At 41.1% G+C, this 19,629-nt stretch overlaps 2 protein-coding genes across 5 annotated transcripts in view; one reads left to right on the plus strand and one right to left on the minus strand.

The window, feature by feature from the left end:
* The first annotated feature begins 1,287 nt into the window (after positions 1 to 1,287).
* tex47 (testis expressed 47) lies at positions 1,288 to 6,390 on the plus strand. Of its 2 annotated transcripts, none has more exons than XM_084937127.1 (8): positions 1,288 to 1,551; positions 2,832 to 2,904; positions 3,973 to 4,076; positions 4,164 to 4,228; positions 4,972 to 5,047; positions 5,246 to 5,380; positions 5,468 to 5,615; positions 5,778 to 6,388. In XM_084937127.1, the coding sequence occupies exons 1-8, from the start codon at positions 1,444 to 1,446 to the stop codon at positions 5,813 to 5,815; spliced, it is 747 nt and encodes a 248-aa protein (XP_084793253.1). In that variant the 5' UTR covers positions 1,288 to 1,443; the 3' UTR covers positions 5,816 to 6,388. The 2 variants fall into 2 exon arrangements, with proteins under 2 accessions (XP_084793253.1, XP_084793254.1); XM_084937128.1 differs by lacking the exon at positions 1,288 to 1,551 and adding an exon at positions 2,385 to 2,655 and having other exon boundaries at positions 5,778 to 6,390.
* A 2,272-nt stretch (positions 6,391 to 8,662) lies between these two features.
* The window catches only part of LOC146381208 (rho GTPase-activating protein 44-like), a 104,819-nt gene continuing 93,852 nt past the window's right edge, over positions 8,663 to 19,629 (minus strand). For all 3 annotated transcript variants that reach the window (XM_084937124.1, XM_084937126.1, XM_084937125.1), the window contains 3 exons: positions 19,376 to 19,491; positions 17,403 to 17,786; positions 8,663 to 15,384 (listed from right to left, as the gene is read on the minus strand). In XM_084937124.1, coding sequence (XP_084793250.1) covers positions 15,233 to 15,384; positions 17,403 to 17,786; positions 19,376 to 19,491 — 652 coding nt within the window. In that variant the 3' untranslated portion in view covers positions 8,663 to 15,232. The remainder of the gene's footprint in view (positions 15,385 to 17,402; positions 17,787 to 19,375; positions 19,492 to 19,629) is intronic.

Here is a 19,629-nt window from a genome sequence, read left to right on the forward strand (position 1 = left end):
AATGAGTAGATCAGCTCAGATGATAAAATTAAATATTTAATTTCTAACACAGTAAAGAGCTGTGTTTTTTGTTGGCTGGTGCTTATATAAAGAAAAGAAAATACAATAAAAAAATAAAAAGTAAAATGATGGTTTAGAGTGGATTTCATCAACTCGTGCCTTTCCTGCTCGCGAGCTTCACTGCTGCTCACAAACTGCGCATAACACTCAGTTAATGTTAAATTATCATCACCTGGCGGCAGTGGGCTAGAACAGCAGTCCTTTGACTTGTGCCTAAAGTTATCTAAAATTAATGCGTGCATATAATTAAGTATGCTTTTCTTTAGAGATATAAGTTATGTTGTAGGAATAACTTGGGGGCCCATAACCCTCTTACGGGACACGCCCATCTGGGACTTTACACCAGTTGCTCTTAGAACTGAAGAAGCTTCTGGGATGAGAGATGAAACGTCTTCAAGAAACTTAAAGAAGTGCAGACGCTTTTCTTTCCAAGCTCCTTAGTCTAATAGTTTACCGATTAAAATGAGAGAGAAGAAAATAACTTACAGATGCAAAATTACAACACAGTTCCTCAAAATTATTGCATGAATCAACGTTTTGATTCTGCAAGGTTTTTTTGTATTTTTTATTTTTTTTTTTAACAAATAAATTAGTTATTCATTGTACTAAAACATTTTGAGATAAAGAAAATTACACTTTGTCACTTATGTTTTTCACTCTAAATAACAAATAAGAGCTGTTGAATGTAAAATCCTAAAATAACAGCTTTTTAAATGTACACACATCTAAACGCTGGAAACTATGGTGGAGGGTAGCTCACAGACTCAGCTCTGCTGTCAAAAGGAAGCTTACAGGAAATAACAGTTTAATGTCTGCAGAGTCCACACGTTAGTTTGTTACACTGAGACATTTGAATGTTGTCTGCCATTTGCTTTATTTTAGTAAAACATTTTTATTTAGTTTTATTTAGCTTTAATTCACATGTTGAGCTATTTTTGTACGATTTTTAAAATATTTTGCTCACATTTTCACTTGTTTTATTAATTTTCTTTATTATTTTATTCTTTTTATTCTACCCTATGTATATTTTCATTTATGTTTATGCTTATTTAAAACATTGCATGTTAATTAATGTGAGCACTTAAGAAACATAAGCAACATTTTAACTTTTTATTTTATTTTGTCGACATTTTTGCTTACATCCGTTTCCTTCAGTTTTTTGTTGTTGTTTTTTTCTTTTTCAAATTAGGGTCATATTTTGGCTGCTCTAACGGGAAGCTTGGGACAAATAAAGTGTATTAATAAGCGAACAGACTCTAGTAATTAATGACTACGTACACGTATCTGTGCCTACGTATGTACTGACGTCAAACGTATGCTGTAGGAGCGTGTTGCGATGGTAACGGACAACACACCGGACAAGAGCCGCTAAACAGGGTCGGGATGACCATGTCGCAGCTGGATGTCGACGGTTTTCCAATTTCGTGGAAAGATCCAGAGGATGCAGACACAGTATCAATGTTTGATGTGATTTACGGCAAAGTGAGAGAGGTTTGTGTTTTTAACGGACACGTGGGTGATGTGTGAGTGAAAATGAAGCTGAAAAACCCCAAAACATAAGCAGCAGTATATTTACAGGCGTTGTGCTATGAAATGTCATTTACATGACATCACACAGATGAGTGAAGAGCTGGACAAGATTTAGGATCGAAAACGAAAACAAAGATTGAAATAAAGACATTTTACTATTTCAGGAAAAATATGATCTAATGGTAGCAGCAGGTCTCAAAAAAAAGGAAAGGGGAAAACAAAAGACTGGACAAGTAAATGGGACTAAAAAGAAACAGCTGGAGGAACATTTTACAAGTAATTAGGTTCATCAGTAATGTTATTGGGTATAAAAAGAGCAACTCTGAGAGGCACAGGCTCTCAGAAGTAAAGGTGGGCAGAAAACTACATCTACAAATTGTGGAACAGTTATAGAATATTCTTCCTCAGTGATGGAGTCAAAATGAAAGAGTAAGTTACAAGGAAAGAGTATGAATATCTCATCATCTACGGCAAATAATATCATCAAAGAAATCTCTGTGCATGAGGGACAAGGCTGAAAATCAACTTTAGCACCAAGGGAAATGGCAACTTGCACATCTGGAAAAGCAGTGCTGGAATACGTATACAGGTTTTAGTGCAACATTTACACCCATTCAGAATATTGCAGTATGACAATGCATCATCAGCATCATCATAGTATAGACAGTAAGAGTGTGTGTGCAAATCACCATGTAGACACCTGCCATCCCTACATGCACTGTCCTTCTTCCTGTTGGGGTTGAAGCACCCTGATTATGAGGCTGTGCTGCTCTGCGATTGGCTGCTGTGTTAATCGCACCAGTGTGTTTTGCAGCAGGCTTTGTTTAATAGGACCTGCAGAACAATAGGTTTCTAGGATATGCGCTTTTATAAACAGTGAAGGCGGGCAGCTCGCTTAGCTCTCACTCAGTCAGTGCTTCAATCGGACGGCGAAAGAAGTCAGACGGAGATTAAAGCAAAGAGATGGAGAAAAAGGGTTTTGAGGAAAAGAAGGAGGAGGAAGAAACTAGGACTAGTTTATTTCACCACTTAGTGACACGGAGGAAGAATCTGGGGGATGATGCGGTTTGTATTTAGCTTAATATGGAAAGGAGCTCAGGTTGTAAATATTGGCACACAGCCTTAAATTTTAAATGCGCACCTGACAATGATCCTCCTTTTGTGCCTGGATTGCATGTCAGAGCTTATTCTGTTGTCACTCTGCAGGCTTTCTAAGTCTCCCCCCCACCTTCTCCCCACAGAAGATCATCCTGCAGCGGCTGATAATGATTTCTCGGCTCCCCCACGACCTTGCTGATAGGACAGACCTGGGAGGTCAGCCAGCAATTACCTTAGAGCTACAGAGACTGAGGGACTAATCACCTGATGCCAACTGAACCCAGTTTTTCTTTAGGGGAATGATCCTGTTATACTGGCAGGACAAATTAATACTCCTACTTAATTTGCTGCCCTGAAATACTGAGGCTTCTTGTTGAATCTGAACAAAAGCAGTGAAAGACTGTCTCGCTTCCTGTGTTTGGTGCTTTTATAGCTTTCACAACTCCATGTGTGAGTGAGTCTGCAGGCCTTCCCTGTAAAAAAGAAATAAATTCTTTGACTAAAGTTAGAATAGAAAGCCCACAGAAGCCGACAGGAAAGGCTGTGCCTGTGTGTCGAAAACAGAAGGAAGCCTGAATACAGAGTTTTTAAAAACTGTGATATTTAAAAAAAAAAATAAGGTCTTAATTTTTTATAATGATTTTCCAGTAATGAAACAAATAAATTATAGCAAATAAGATTCTTTTTGAAAATTATTATTTTTTAATTAACCTCTTAACCCTCACCAGAAGTGTGTGCTATGAAACAAAATGAATGGGTTTGTTGGATTTGTTATGTTGCGATTAAAGTCAGACTTCTGCGCCGTGAAGGTGGCTCTCTTATTTACCTGGCTAGATCACCATGGCAACTGATTCTGAACACATAATTTGGTTCAGAGCAGGTCGTGTTCAGAGTTTAAAATAATCTGAAAGTGCCATATTTTCTACTACACTTCTGGAATCGCAGCTAAGAGAACACAGATAAGAAGTTTAATTAGTCTGTCTTAAGGATATTTATCTGAGAGAATATTAATCAGTAAAATCAATTTCACTTTGATTTGGCCAAAGACTCACCCCAGATCAAAGGGACTTCTTGAATCTCTGTTCAGTGGCCTAAAAACTGAAGAAATATGCCATGTTCGGTCTTATGCTTAGCTAGTAGTTGTGGCTCGTTTGTAAAAGGCTGAATATAATACATAATTCTGCAATTATTAGGTCTTGAAAAGACTTTAAAGGCATTCATTTTGCTTTTTAAAATGATGAACACTAAAACAAGAGGGTTTTGTCTTCTGTTGTTTCCATGCAGCTCATTATGAAAATCTCAACTTTCAGCTGAACAAACAGTACATATGGGATCACATAACAGGCCTGCTGCTGATTTATCCATCCTACCTGCTGCACATCATTGAAGTAAGTTCTCCTGCACAGAAATAACAAATGTATGGCTGAAGTTTGTGAAAGTGTGTGCTCAAAGTTTGCTGTGCCTCTCTCTTCCAGTCGTCCAGGGATATTCTGACTTCTGTTTTGAGAGACGTCAAAGTCATGCAACAACAGCCACACCGGTAATCTTTCCCATACTGCGGATGACTTCTATATATATATTATACGCTGAGATACGGTGCATCCCATTTCACTCATATTTATTGCTTGTCTGCTGTCTGTTAATAAATTCATGCCACGGAGCCCACAGAGAGGGCAAATATAATCCCGTGGTTGCCTTGCATCAGTTCAGATTCACCAAATGTGGCAAAAGCTTATGATGATGTCTGAGCAGTCGACTCCTTGCAGTGTGTTTTAGCATAAAGACGCAAAGCTGTTGCATCTGGGCTTCTCTGGTGCCGTCATCTCGCTCAGAGTGTCTGACCATTCCAGACTTTTGTGCTTCCTACTGTTCTAACATGTCAAAACTAAGCTTTTGGTATGAAAAACGGCATTTGAACCTTAACTATCATAAATACATGTCTGGCATCTGTAATAATTCAAGCTGCTTGGCAATTAGTAAAAAATTTTAGAAAGTTCTGGACTGAAATTATGAGGCGCTGTTGCCTCGCTCCAAAACGGCCACCACATTGACACATCCTTCCAGTCAACAGCAGTGACCAGTTTGGCATTTTTGTGTATATTTCTATGAAGCAGCTGTAGCTGGTCGGCTGTTGCCAGTGTGGCAAACCCCCACAGTGCTTTTGTTGCTTTAGACCAACAGCTGCTCGTTCTGGCTGCAGGCAAATAAATATTTAAGCTTTCACACACAACCTGCTGTTGTGTGTTGTGTGAGCCATAATAATTATTAGCACATCCTTTTTAGCACCTTGCTGGAAGTAAAGATTGTGTTTTTGGATCACAACCCTCAAAGAAGGCTGTTCCAGCAGTGGAGCTACAAGGTTAGCTCTCTTTTATCTTTGCACTTGATTGCTTGAAGTATTTTAATGCATGAGAGGATTATGAGAATACAAACGTTTTAGTACATAAATGAGACATAATAAATACCTTCAGTTGTAGCCATATCTCATGTTTTTAAAGTTCAAGACATTGGATTCTCAGATTGTCTCCTGCGTGTATGTATTGCTGTGTGACTGAAGGTGCTGGGTGCAGATCAGGTGATCAGGGATCCCGCAGTTAAGGTACTGGAGGATGAAGATGTCAGCATAGAGACCCTTGTGTGCAGCGTCCTGTCAACGCTGCAAAATCTGAGCAAAAAGCTTGAAAAATCTAAGGTGTGTTTCTTTGCAGATGATCTTTTTCCATTTTGAAAACCAGAACTTTCTCAGAGTTTTTCTCTGACTTCCTGATTGCAATCTAAGGCTCTTCCCGGGTCAGTGTTGGATGAGACGCCGCTGCTGATCGTCCATCAGAAAATTCTGGAAAGGCTTTTGGGTCGAGAGGAACTCCTGAGCCCGCAGCAGTACCTAGATATGTACAAATCCACCTTAAACATCAGTATTGAGTTTGGTAAGTGACAGCTTCCAGTTGGTGTAAAGATTTATAAGAACATTTCCAATATGAAAATATTAGAACTTAGTAAATACACACTGATCCTTGTGTTGGATCAGATACATATGAATGCAGATATAATACATACGTAACTCTGTCAATTTTCTGATGGTTTAACAGGACAACTGAATCCAAGAAACCTTTTCTCCGCTGTTTAACCCCCTGGACAAAATGTCAAAGGCCAACTGTTTTCTGACTGACTGTTTCCCTGTAGTGATTTTGGTTCCTACACTGAAAATATTTGCTGCACTTACTGTTCACTTATTCTAGTGATACTTGTGGTCGTCAGACATCCTCTGCCTTTCTTGTCTTTTATGATAAATAGTACCTGTCCAAAAGATCCATTCACTCTTTGCTTCCCCTTTATTGTCTGTGTAGCTAGCCATGTATTGCGATCTAATAGTGTGGCATTGTTTTCCCATTCTAAAATAAAGACATATTCAAAAAATACATTACTTATGTCTTCCAACAGGTTTTTGTATTATAACAAGTCACGTGCAAATTGTCATCTGTCACAGTACAGTGGTCCACTACATCCTCAGTTAATAAATGCCAATAAATGAATAAATGCTAGCATTCTGCTAATGCTAACACATACTTGTGCTCAGTTAAAGATTTATAAGGGCACTTCCTTGAATCTGGATTAGTTAAAACAGATTAGAAGCTTTCATGTGTGTATAAGAAGCTGGTGGTTATGCAGGTTAACAAGGACAGTTAAGGCTTGATTATACTTTCCGCCGCTGTGTCTGCCTTGGTTTGAATGACATTGTGAAACTGATCACATGGGTTCGTCTGGACTTCAATGTGCCTCCCATCTTTTTGCAACCATAAACCTGTAGGCAGAGAATTTACTTTAAAACACAGCAGCTGGTGTTGTACTCGTTGTACTCCAACCCACCTCTGGCGCTGGTGCCCTACCCTCAATTTTAAATGCATTTAGACACTAAGGGTTTTCGGGAGGAGCCGTGCTGCTCTCTGAGAGGAAGCTAGTACCATGCTCTCCTGAGTTTTAAATGCACTTTAGAACAGCACACAACAACATTACATATGAGCGGGCGTAGGGAGGTTTGAGGTCTTCACTCACCCCGGTTCTGTTAGCCGTCAGGGCTGGGGGGCTGGGAGGAGGTGCTGGCCGTCAGACTGGGGTCTGGGATGCGGGGCCTCCCTGCTACTGCAGATAAGGAGGTGGTCCGCTTGCCTCCGCCTCAGAGAGAAGGGTTACATCTCCTGGGTCTAGGTGCGGCTTGCCCCTCTGGGGGTGGGGGTACCTGGACCTGGGATATAGAGTATGTTTGGGGAGTGCGACTGTCTGTGCAGTGTCTATTTGTGTCTGTCTACACGTTGGGTGAGTGCCGAGTATTTGATTGTGCATATGGGGGTGGGAATGCACGTCTGTGTCCGCGTGTGCCTGTTTGTCTGTGTCTATATGTCAGGTTGGGTCTTAGACTCAACCTCTCTGGGTACATCTCAGGCCCTCTAAAGTACGGAGGCCTATCTCCCCTCACCACACTCCCTGCTGGTGGCTGATGCCCTCAGACGTTGGTGTGTTGGTGGTCCTTGTCATCTGGGGCTGGGCGCTCATGCATGTACCGGCTCACTTCTGGTGGCCGATTGGCGGGGCCGGGCGCCTGTGGCCCGGCTGGGCTCCTTCCGGGGGGTGGGATGCCCTCAGGCCTCTGGCCTCTGGGCCTGAAGCTCGGTCCTCTCTGGCACAGCTGGCTGCCAGCGGAGCCCGCGGGCACGCCACTGCAACCCCCTCTGGCCTCTGCTCCGTAGCTGCGGGGTGACCTCTCGTTTGGGGCTCTACTCAGCTCTTCCCAGGAGGGTGGCACGGTTCCCCCCCCCTTTGGTGGTCCTCCTCGGGTCCTTGTACTCTGGGGCCTCTGGATATCTGGGGCCTGGATCTCCTCCATACCTGCTTCATACCCTGGTGGACGGGGCTATGGCTCCCCACACTCCCTAGCAGATTGTTACATGGAGAAACCTTTGGAATACAAGCATGCTGATCCACACAGGTATGCACACAGGTGTACACACGGGTGTTCACAGACGCGGACTACACCTTTCTTGGCTGCTGCCTCAAAGCACATTGTGCGCTGTCTATCTTGCGTGCTGCACAATATCGTTTATTATTTAGTATCTACTGTTATCTACTGCTAGCTAGTTTATTGTGATGGTGCTGTTTTTATTATGTTGCTCTTTGTTGTTTGCTTTCTCTTCTGTTTTTTTTCTCCATACAGGTGATCCAGGCGTTTTGTTTGTTTGTTTTTTCCTTTCTTCCCCCCCTTCTCACCGTCTCTTCTCCCCTTTGGTTTTCTTTCTCTCCCTCTCTTTCTTTCATTCTTTCTCCCTGTCCTATCCCCCAGTCACGTCTGTCCCGTTTGTAGCAACCGAAAATAAAATAAATACATAATTATAATAAAGGTCAATCAAATGGACCAATATGGCAAGGCCATGATGATCCACTTGGTAAAATAAATCCGCTTGGCATCTTTCTTGGCCTTAAGACAACAATTCTGATGGCTAAAGATCCAAACGGGACACAAAAAAAAAACAAAAAAAAAAAACACAGCAGCTGCAGGTGGTGGAGTTCATGCTCGGCTGTGGTGTCTGCAGCTGTCCATGTTCCTTAAATCAAAATGGCAGATGCTGTAAAGAGGCTCCTGATGCTGTGGTGTCCCGAACACTCACAGGAAGCTGTTTTACTACAGTCAAAGGGGTCTTCATGTTTTGTCTTGAGCTCTTCTCATAAAACGTGAAGAAAAAGTTTACCTACAAAGTTTCCAGTTTTGTTCGGTTTTTGTTTCCCTAAAACCGAACGTCGGTGAGCGGAAGTGATATTAGAAGTTCTCTGAAATACCCCGTGAGGATTTAAATGTCCTTTTTCACTGTTGTACTTGCCGGAAATATTTTTTGCACTCCTGATATTCCAGAAAGCCTTTCGGTCATCAGTTACACCGATTTAAATGACATTTATTTGGAACAAAAAGCACAGAACATCCGAGTAATATAAAAAAAACATTTTTAATAGTTTCAACATTCGGATGAGGATTAATTAAATTTTTTTCTCATTTTATCTTACACTGTGTTCCACTTGGTGACTGAGAGAAAGCAAGTCCAAGAAAAGGCATTTCATCTGTACTCCAAACTTTAAAGAGTCCACAGCATCACTACAGTTTGACACAAAGAACTTTTTAAAAAAAGATTCCTTGATCGATCACGTTTTCCCTTTATGTTTTGGCCCCCGTTACTTGGAACTTAAAGTTATGCAAAGAAAAGGATGAATGGAGATGGCTGCATGCACCACAGTGTAATCTACAGACTGCGCGGGTCCACGTGACCCTACACGTCACAGTTTTTTTCTCATTTATAGTTGATTTTAGCAGATGTTCAGTCGTCTGAAAGTGAATTATTCTGTCTTATCCTCCATGTTGTTTCGTTGTTGGTCTGTTTGGAGTCTGATGTGCTTTTCTTGATTTGCTATAGATAAAACCGGTGGAACATATGAGGATACGTGGTGAAAGCAAACAGGAAATCATGAATGATTTAAATAAACTCTTAGCAGAACTGACGGGGGAGCTTGACTCAAAAAGGTCAAAGGGCAGCACTGAATTTTCTTCTTTTCTTGCAAAGGTCGATCTATTCACTTATAAAAAATAAATACAAGCACATTTAAATAGGACCAAAGATGAGACGCATTTCATAGGCATGGTTAAAAAGCATGCTTCCGACTTCCACACAGCACAATGTCGATATTTGATACCCCTGCACACTCTTACTCTTGAAACTATGTCACAACACACACAATGCGCCTTTATCACAACCTATGTGGTGGACATTGTCTATCAGTACATTCCACTGATGTAAAAAAAGGCCTTTGAAGTTTAATGCTCAAAGGGCATGCTTGCAAAAGCTGCAATACTGAAAACTGTCTCTGGAATCTCTTGCTGGCTGTCTTTGCTCGACTGGGTTATTGTTAATAAAGTCGTGTTTGACGTGTTCTGTATGTACAGGCTTTGATCTGAGACCCTTTAGTACAAAAACGAAGAGCAGCACATTGTAACACAGAAACAAAGACAGGACAGACCATTCACCTCAGCACAGCCTAACTGCAACAGCAAATTTGAAAAAGAAACTTTTTTCTAAATATTAAATTTAAATTGTAAAACCATGCTGCATTGATTCAAAATCTGTCTGAACAGCATTTCTTTTATTGCAAAAAATAAGAAGTTGGTAGATTCAAAGATCATTTGAGTACCAGGAAATAATCTGAAACTGTTTTTATCAATAATTAAATGGATTTTCCAAACATAACAGAGAAATCTGCTCAAGATTGACAACTTTTCTTGGTGCTAAGTGATAGAAAGCTTTCTTTTTCTACAGTTTTTGGAGGAAGCTTAATTTATAGTCCTGTGGTGAATCTGCCTATGCTAAAAAAAAAAAATCAAGGCCCTGAAAATTATAAATCCGGCCCACACATTTATACAGGTTCTTAATGTTCGGCCTGGCCAGTGTTCTTTGTGGTCTGCACAGCAACAAGCGTCCCATCAAAATGACATAGACAGGCAGACATCCACAGCACCTGCAAGCTAACAAGCTAGCCAACGAGGAAAGCAAGAAAGGGCTCGGTCTCGTAGTAACAGAGCTGCTTCATTCACTGTTATGTGCATCCAGAAAGGCTCGGCTATGGTACAGGGAAACAACACGATCAAAGATCATGATCAATCTACGTCTCATGACATGTTGACGGCTTTATGTCCACAAGGTGAGGAGGCTATATGAGTGATACATTATTAATTAAAACTACAAATTAAAAATGTCTGGACCCTCATGTGATTTCTCTTTCCTATCATGGTCCTTTAGTGACTCCCACGCCATAATGAGTGGCGTGGTTTTACAATCATACTTGTGCGCTGTTGTGTCTGCAGTGCTCTGCTGTGTTGGACTTGGAGCTGATAAATGCGGAACAACGGGAAAGAGAGAGAAACACCACACGATTACGGTGGTAAATCAGACCCAGCGTTGCTTAATCTTACTGCTCTCATCAGCGTTGGTTCAGACTAGATCTCAGGACCAGTCACTATGAGATCACAGTGGAGCATTTAGCATCTTGACAGCCAGACATTCCTCTGAGGAGGTGGTGGAAAGCGAAAACACAGGTAAATAGAGAGCAAATAGATAAAAAAGGAGCCAGAAACACCTGCCCAGCTGAATGGCAATGTGGCTCCGCAGCTACTGGATGTGTAAAAACCAACTGCTTAAAATGTCCTTGTTGGAATTACAGTCGTAATATAAAAAATAAATAAACATGAATGGAGTCATTTCCCCAATATTCAATTCTATTAACTGTCAAAATGAGTTGTTTTTCAGTGTTACATTAACACTGTGAGCACACTAAATGCAACTAGAGGCTATTACACGTTGGTTCACAGAGGCATTATCCTTGTAATAATCAATATACATTTTTGAGCATATTACCGCCACTGTAGGCTGTGTTGCCACAGCAGCAAGGTGGATGCCAGGCTATGCCAGAGGATACAGGGTCTCTACAGGTTAATGCAGCACTATAAATTAAGCTTTAGTCAGATAAAAGAAGCATCTTGATGGTTTGGATGACCTCCAGTATTTCTTTTTTGTACCAATTTAAAATTTTCTGCTTGTAAAAAAATCTGTTCTATGCAAACCGTTGTTTAACGCCTGTTTTTTCTCAAATATATAACCTCTGTTGCATTGCTGTCTGGTTCTGCTGTCTAAAAGACAGTAATGCAGCAGTTTTCATGCAGAGTCTGTTTAAACCTTTCAAACTGTGATCGATGTGTCACTGCAACTGCAGCACCCCACAGACACTTATTTTTATTTCTAAAGAACACACAATCACATTTCCATGAACCTCAAATATACCAGGAAATGTGCTCAAAGCTGCACGAGACGTCTTGAATTTTCACGTAGCTGCAGTGATGTGTTGCTGTTTTTTTGTTGTCTAAAATCAAATCTAAAAGTTCAAGAGGTTCATTCTGAGGTCAGAAACTGCAAAACAAGCACTAGATTTGACCTTTCAGTCTGCTGTACCATGTTAGGCTTGTGCTAGTTCCAGCAACATTATAATATTATACATATAGTATGGATGTTCATCATCATTTATCCTTTTCAATACAGTATTTGTATATATCTATATATTTATATATTTATATATATATATGAATTTCTCCCTTCAGTATATACAGAACAAACTGTATAGAGGCTTCAGTATTTACAAGAGTCCTGTGAGTGATATCGCGCTTTAAAGAAAGACACAGGTAGAGCAGCACAGTGACTTTGAGGCCATGTGTAGTGGATGTTCTCAGGACAAAAGGAAAGTCATATAAATCTGGATAGGTCACAACAAAAACCCACCGCAAGGCAAATAGCAAACTACTGCTGTCGTACACAAACCTTGTTACTCCAGTTTAACTGATTTTCAAGTTTCCTCTTAAACTGAACCTGCGATTCCTGAAAAGGTTTTGATGCGGCAGCAGAGCAATTCTGGTCCCACGTTTGAATACTTGAAAAAAAATTCCTCAGATTCATGTGCAGCGGAAACGACCACAGCTCCTCATACCTAGTAAAAAGTATTCAGAAATATATCTGTATAAATACTCTCATCAAAATAAACACATATACACACATATCTTTGCACTTGCCTCTGGTTCACTAAGATAGACCAAAAATATCAGCATCATCAGGCAGGGTTCCTATAAACTGTAATGTGAATGTGGCTGAAAATGACAGAAAAACTGTGCTTATTTATAAGAGACCAAGCACCTTTTTTCTGAAAGTGTCTCTAGACTGTTTTCTGGCTTTGCTACGATATGATAGGATGTTAAATGTGTCAGGGCTGTTGCTCTTTCCCAAGAATGGTTCAATATGTCAATACAAGTTTGCACTGTATGAATCCTGGAGTGTGATACAGCAGGTTCATAATCTCTAAAATCTTTGTTTTTTAGCATCTTTCCACCTGCGTTCTGTGTCAGTCTTACTGGTTTCAGTGTTGTTTCAAACATCATCTGCTAAGCTAACAGGAAACACAAAGTTAGCATCTGGCCGGTGCATTTAATGGAGTGTTGGGCACCTAAAGAGCCAGATATGTCTCTCTCATCAAGTGGTGGAGACCAAAAACTGAGCTAAAAAGAGCTAAAAAGAGAAAAAGTATAAAGAAAAGCAGATGAATTGAATGATATTGCTTGCTAAGGGTGTACGGCAATCACACATGCCTAAATATGACTGCCTAGCAACCACTGATCGCTAAGGAAAAAGTTATATTGGTCGAATCGTTGGAAGTGAGTGACTGACGCCGGGTGAAATTGGTCACAAAGGTTGCACCAAGAACCTCTGATCTAAATTATTATTGCATGGCACAAGCATGCAATTGGGTTTCAGAGTGCAGTGAAGCGCATGCTACTTCCTATGTGAAAAGGAAACTGAGACTGTTCACCATCAAAGTAAAAGTCGTGCCTTACAACTGCATCCAACACCTTTCAAAACATGAAACTTTAATTTTTTACTTCAACTGTTTTTAAGGCGAATGATCTCCATTTCCACTTTGCATTGTACTTTCCACAGTTTCATTACTGCTGAGCAACCATGGCAATCTGCAAGCAACCAAAGCAATCACAAGGGGGTCTTTGGTGCATTACCGTATACCTCTTTCTGACCAATTTCACCTAGAGACTGCCAGCAATTTCTAGCAACCATTTGGCAACCAGTTGCGGAATACAAATTTTCCCTAGTGACCGGTGGGTACCATGGGATCACTGACAGTCTTTAGGCCTGTGCGACTGGGACCTTAATCTAAAGTGTCAGGATGAGGAGGTTAACCACTTAGGAGGAGTTCAGAGTAGACCCGCCAACTCAGGTGGTTTGATTATGATGCCTCCTAAGTGAAGTGTTGTCGGCATGTCTTACTGGGAGGCGACCTTGGCCCAAAGCCAGCAGACGCTATTCAGATTTGAGCTCTCGGCTGGCTGCAGAATTCCTCGGTTTCCCACCAGAAAACCTGGAAATTGGGAGATCTGGGCATCTCTGCCTACCATGGCCTGAACCCAGGTAGGCAGCAGAGAAATAATGGATGGGTGGATAGCAGGTCCAAAAGTGATACAATATAAAATAATTAGGTTTGCCAAATTATTTAGCATAGTGTTTGAGGACAAGCATCGAATCGCTATCGAGCTAATGCGCTGACCAACAGTTAGTGGGAACAGCAAAGCAATGAGCCCAGCAAAAGTAAAGAGAGGACAACTACATGCCAGCAAACTGCCAAGTAAACAATGCAAAATGTTTAATATTTAATAGGTTTCTGTCTAATGTCTCGTGACAAAGGAAACACACAAGAAAACCCCACAGGGCACCCCACCCACAGAGCTGGCCATTCAGAGCCTCCGCTATTGCTATGTGGATGAAGTTTATTTTATTTTTAAAAAATAAACGATGTGGTTATGCACTCCAGGCTTCACAATTACAAACTTGTACATCCTTGAAACTGAAATGACGCCTAACTCGACAAAGAAAAATGAAAGATCTCATTCGGCTTTGCGTCCTGCCAAAAAATATTTCTGAGTAAACACAATTGAGTTTTTCATTTTTCATACTGGTGGACGTTTCATAAACTACAGCATGTATCTCATATACTTTATAGCTCCCTGACAGCATCAACTATATAGCTCTCCCGTGGATACAAAATATGATCTGAGTTAGATTGTTAATCGTATCATACACTCTGAAAATGTACAGTATAAACAATAAATATCCAGTGACTGATATCCTGACTGAATGCCTTGTTATAAAGAGAAAGGAGTGATTGGGCGTTTAACTGCTTCCCAACCTGCTTAGTTAACTTCTAAACATCTAAAACATTCATTCCTGTTTTTGCTCCACGACACCGACAGTGCAACATCATATAATACAATTACCACTTCACTTAACACGTCACACACACTAGCAAAACACACACGCGCGCGCTTTCCAAAATGACACACTGGCACACTCACAGTGAACGCTCAAGTGGGACTGAAATTCGGGGCCAGAGGCGTTTCAAGCCAAGAGGAGATGAACGGTGAGAGAAGGAAGTTAACAGGACAGATATACAGCACTGTGTTAAGTTTGTTCTGAAATTCACTCATGAAAAGCAGCAGCAGCAGCAAAGAGCACTCATCCTCCCAGCAGCCTGTTTCCAGTCTCGTGTGAGTGAGGTTAAAGGCAATATTGCAAGTGAATCAAATAAGGCAGAAAGAAAAAGAAAACATTAAGTTAAATTAAAAAAAACAAACATCCAGCCAATGCAAAATGTCAAATCTTCCCCTGACAACACTGTCGCCAAAACCGTGTGTATGTGTGTTCACCAGATTTTTTTATTTTACTGTATTTTACTTTTATTTTGTACGCGCTGGCCCCTCTGGATCGAGCACAGGTGAGGCGTGATGAGGAGGTCCAGAGGTGGCCGCTGAGGCCGAAGTTAATGCAGCTGGAGAGGTGAAAGGTCAATGAATGATCGAGACGGCACAGCAGTAGCTTGACGGAGAGGGTGGGGGAACTCGGTGGCGTCATAGCACTGTGCTCTCAGACTCTTCCTCCGAGTCCTCTTTGCTGTTGGCCGACTCCAGCTGTGAGTTCCTGAAGGGGGAGATGTGGGTCAAGTCAAAAATACTGTCCAGTTCCATGTTAATGACGGGGATGTCCAAGTTGCAGAGGGAATCTGGCAGAGCAGAGAGAACAAGCAGAGGATAAGCAGACAGATAAAAACCGTGCAAACAGAGAAAAAGATCCTTCCAGATGTGATTCATCAGCGCTGAATGATGTCACACACAGCAGACGTCCAAACCAAGGTTGGAAGCGTGAAGAAATAAATTAAAAATGCATGACAGGGATTCACAGTGTAAAAAGTGTATGTGTCTGTTGAACATCACCATTCCCTAATGGTGGGCAGGGTGTCAAACATGAGGCCCAGGGGCCAGAATTGGCCCAGAGAAGACTCCAATCTGGCCCGTTGGATGACTTTGAAAAATGTGAGAGCTTGTGTCTGTGTGGAGCTAACTCTGTGTAGAGGGGACAATGACACAACAAACACTAACTATCGATAAAGTTAGATCATTTTGACCAAACTAGCATTTTATGCAACACAATTAAGATTTCCTGTCACTGAACCCTGTGGCTATTTGTCAAAATCAAAATCCTGCTGATGTACCACATGGACTTAATATATGCAGGCAAAACAAAATCCAAACAATATCTGTGCAGTTTACAAGCTCTTTTTATCTACTGCAAGCAAGCAGGGAACAAAGGGTCATGGCTTCTGAGGCAAGGCAAGTTCAGCGTACCCAGGATCTCTTTCTGTTATCTGGATTCACCCTAACGTCAACAATCAGGCTAAACCCCAGCATGCATCAGTCTAACTATGAGAATCCGACCAGACACTTTTATCAGTAAGACTGGAAAACAATTGCTAAAAAAACAAGGTTTAGTCTATATTAAGAAAACTAAAACTCAGACTGTAAGGCTGACAGTAAAAATTTGATGGTTTACAATCAAGAGACTCAAGGAAACATGATGCTATTTGACAGAGAACTGATTGGTCAGTAGGTGGTGACTTCATAACTGTTAATGTCTAATTTTAAACATTTTCTGCTTCGATCCAGGTTAGGTCTACGCCATGTTACCATGGTAATATACCTAGTAAAGGCAAACAACCTACATAATACTGAAAACCCCAGGTTAGACCTGAAGTTACCTGGATAAGCTGAGCTCTCCCTTCATATATTACAGACCTTTGGTGCTTGTGCTTACCTACCTATATAGAAATTTGGCTAGTATGCCATGCAGTACATGTGTACTTATATAATATATTACTATAATATTGACAGTGAAGACATCTAGTGTACAACATGTGATGGAAAACTGGTGCAGACAGGAAGTGCGCTGACTGAGGGACAGAGGTGGAGTCGGTGGGAAGCGTGAGGGGTGTGTGGGTGGGGTGACTGATGAAGCCAGGGAGAGGAGGGGCAGCTGGAGCAGGGCATTATGGGTGGGAATCCTAAGCGCGGGAGAGGTTGGGATCGGTGGACAGTCCGGTATGCACGCCCATGTAAGCCATGCATCAGTCTCAGCCACCATGCAAAGGCCAACAAAATGAGTAAAAGGTGGACTGAACACAGCGCCTGTATGGTCATATGAGTGAGGCTGCCGTAGAGCAGCGGATAATCTTAAACCTGCATCTACTGGCAGCTTCACTGTGTTGTGAGCATGTCAGCGGGTGGCTCCATGTTTGGGGTTTGAGGGTACCGAAGAGGAGGGGAAGGGAGGCTTTAGCACAGAAACTCCTGCTTACCCTAAAAGTCCCTCTCACACACAGAATCACACTGAACCTCTCGCCTCATACCGCTGCAGGTGAGACGATAAGAGGGGAAGAAATTACATGAAAATCATGATTAGAACCTGCAGGTGATGGAGAGGCAAACAAATGCATAATACACGACTCCTCTCCTGATGGAGAAGGACACCAAAGGATAGTCTGCTGTTATCCTACATCTATCATTATTGCCAATAAATGTCATGAATAGACCAAAAACAGTGCATATACATCCAAGTACATGAACTTAAATAATAAGAATTCATAATATTTGTCAAACTATGGCATATTATTTATCAAATCTACATATAGCAAAAAGAATTACGAACACAAAGTGCTTTAAAAAAAACGGTCAAGTTTAGCATTACCAGTGGACATGCTTTCCCCAGGAGAAAGGCCGTCCAGGAGCCCAGATGAGTGCTCCAGAGGCTGGGGACTAGTGCCAGGTGTGGATGGAGGCTGAGGAGGAGGCAGGCTGGGTCTCTGCCGGGGCGGCTTGGGGGTCGGTCTGGCCTTGGTGAGAGTCCCAGCCAACGAGGGCGGAGAGGACAGAGACGGGGTGGTGACCATCTGCAACTGACCCGGGGAGCTGATGGTGGCATATCCCTGCGGGTAGCTGAAGCCATATGGGGAGGGGGTGCTGGGAGGAGTGGGAGACAGGCTGACTGGAGACGGTTGACCTGTGGACTGGTCGGACATGGCTCCCGTTGGGCAGTAAGGGCCTTTAGGCGGGATCGGAGCCAGCTTCTTTGCTGTAGAGAGACCACCAAGAAAGAACATAAGATGATCAGGGTCTGCAATATTTCCAAAATAAAAGGCATTTAGCAGTCTGCTAGCATGTCTGTTTGTCAAATTAAAAGTGTTCAGTTTTTATAGAAATCTGTGGTGATGCTTTAAAGTACCAGATTTTCAACATAAAAGAAAAAAAAAACTTTGACATGCCCATTTTTCCAAAGTAAAAGAAATTTGCTTTAATTTGCCAGATCTTCAATATAAAAGCTGACAGTTATTAAAAAAAAGTTACCATGATAACAAATGTCTATATTTCTGAAATAAAAGCAACCAGTGTGCTTTAAGAATAAACAAACGTTTGACATGCTATTTCAAAGCAAAAATCACTTTTTAGTCATAGAAATGTATCCGGATGCTTTACAGTACCAGATTTCCAACATAAAAGCTCCTTGTTAGCCACGAAAAAGTTATCAGGATGAACCAAAGTCATATTTCCAAAATAAAAGAGTTTTAGGAATTTACCAGCATAATCTGAAATCTTTGTTTTTCAGTTAAAGTAATTTAAAAAAGTGTGGGAAGCTACGAAAAAGATGCCTAAATAAAACGTTTAACAGGATTATCACATTTGTATCAGTTTTACAAAATAAATGCAGTTATCAGGATTCCCAGAAATGTCAGATTTTCAAAGTACACCCCCTAGTTAGCTTTTATAACTTATAAAAGCTAACTTTATAACTTTTTTTTATAATAAAAAAAAAATATATATATATATTATATTTCTAATGCAAAAGGATGCATGTCCTGGTGTGTTAGTGTGTGATGCTAAACCAAAGTCAATGTAATTCAAATGTTTAATATGTTCTGGCCATATTAACAAATGCACTAATGTTTCTGCATCGTGACCTTCATCAGAGCGCGACCTCTTGTCATTCTTTTCTTCTGTATGAAGCTGTTTTTTGGTCAAATTTGGTCAAATCATATAAAACACAATTTCTTTTACAGGCCAACTCTGACAAGTGATGTGTGAAATCAAAGTTTAAGTGTAAAAGAGATGCTTGCCTCGTCTTCAGTCTAATAAACTCTGAAGTTCCCCAGACAAATTTACCCATCAAATTGCTCATTAATTATAATACCTGCCTTAATTAAACCCTTCAATCACATAGCATCAAGTCAAGTTTATTTCTTCAAACTAAACATCGCCCTCTTATCCTTCGAGTCTGAGGATATTTTAGCAGATAAAACTCTACTGCAGCCGTCAGTCAGTTATTATGTGTTTTTCCAAGGACCTTTTCCCCTCTTTTGTGCAGCAACCAGAGTGGAAACAATGAATGAAAACACACTTTTGCAGATTTACATCCTCTCCACACGAGAGGTTCCACTGTAACGTAAAATGACCTCATTCACAGCACTGACTAATAGATTAGACAGATTCTATTAGAGCCTGAGAGACAGCTAAATGAACACAGTGTGCTGCATCTTTTTTTGCTGTCACAGTACTGGGCAAGGTGCAGAGTTTTTAAATCCCCAAAAGTAATTACTTTTACTATTTTTACCATGTTTTTGAGACAAGCTGAGATCCCTGTCATACATGCCCAGTTAGTTGTATTACCTCTCCTCAAGGTGTGCGGACTGTGGTCAGAGAGCTGCGACTGTCCACTAGAGGTCACTGCTCCCTGGAGCCCCTTCTGTCCAATCACTGGAGACAGCTCCTTGTTCTTCAGAGTACTGAGGAGAGAGTGAAGGACAAAACACACAAACACACACATTACGATATACTTTCTTCTGTAATTTACTAACCCTGCCTCCATAAATCTCTTTGTTTTATAAAAAAAAAAAGGAAAATATATGAGAGCAGCCATAATT

This window comes from Perissodus microlepis, chromosome 8 (genome assembly GCF_051167445.1).
Source record: "Perissodus microlepis isolate ML-2025 ecotype Zambia chromosome 8, ASM5116744v1, whole genome shotgun sequence".
In the NCBI taxonomy this organism is placed as follows: domain Eukaryota; kingdom Metazoa; phylum Chordata; class Actinopteri; order Cichliformes; family Cichlidae; genus Perissodus; species Perissodus microlepis.

Excerpts from the sequence above, each read along its gene's own strand:
- tex47 (XM_084937127.1), top strand. The coding sequence starts at position 1,444 with ATGACCATGTCGCAGCTGGATGTCGACGGTTTTCCAATTTCGTGGAAA. Across the intron at positions 1,552-2,831 it reads TTTACGGCAAAGTGAGAGAG|AAGATCATCCTGCAGCGGCT; the intron begins GTTTGTGTTTTT and ends TTCTCCCCACAG. Across the intron at positions 5,048-5,245 it reads TCCAGCAGTGGAGCTACAAG|GTGCTGGGTGCAGATCAGGT; the intron begins GTTAGCTCTCTT and ends GTGTGACTGAAG.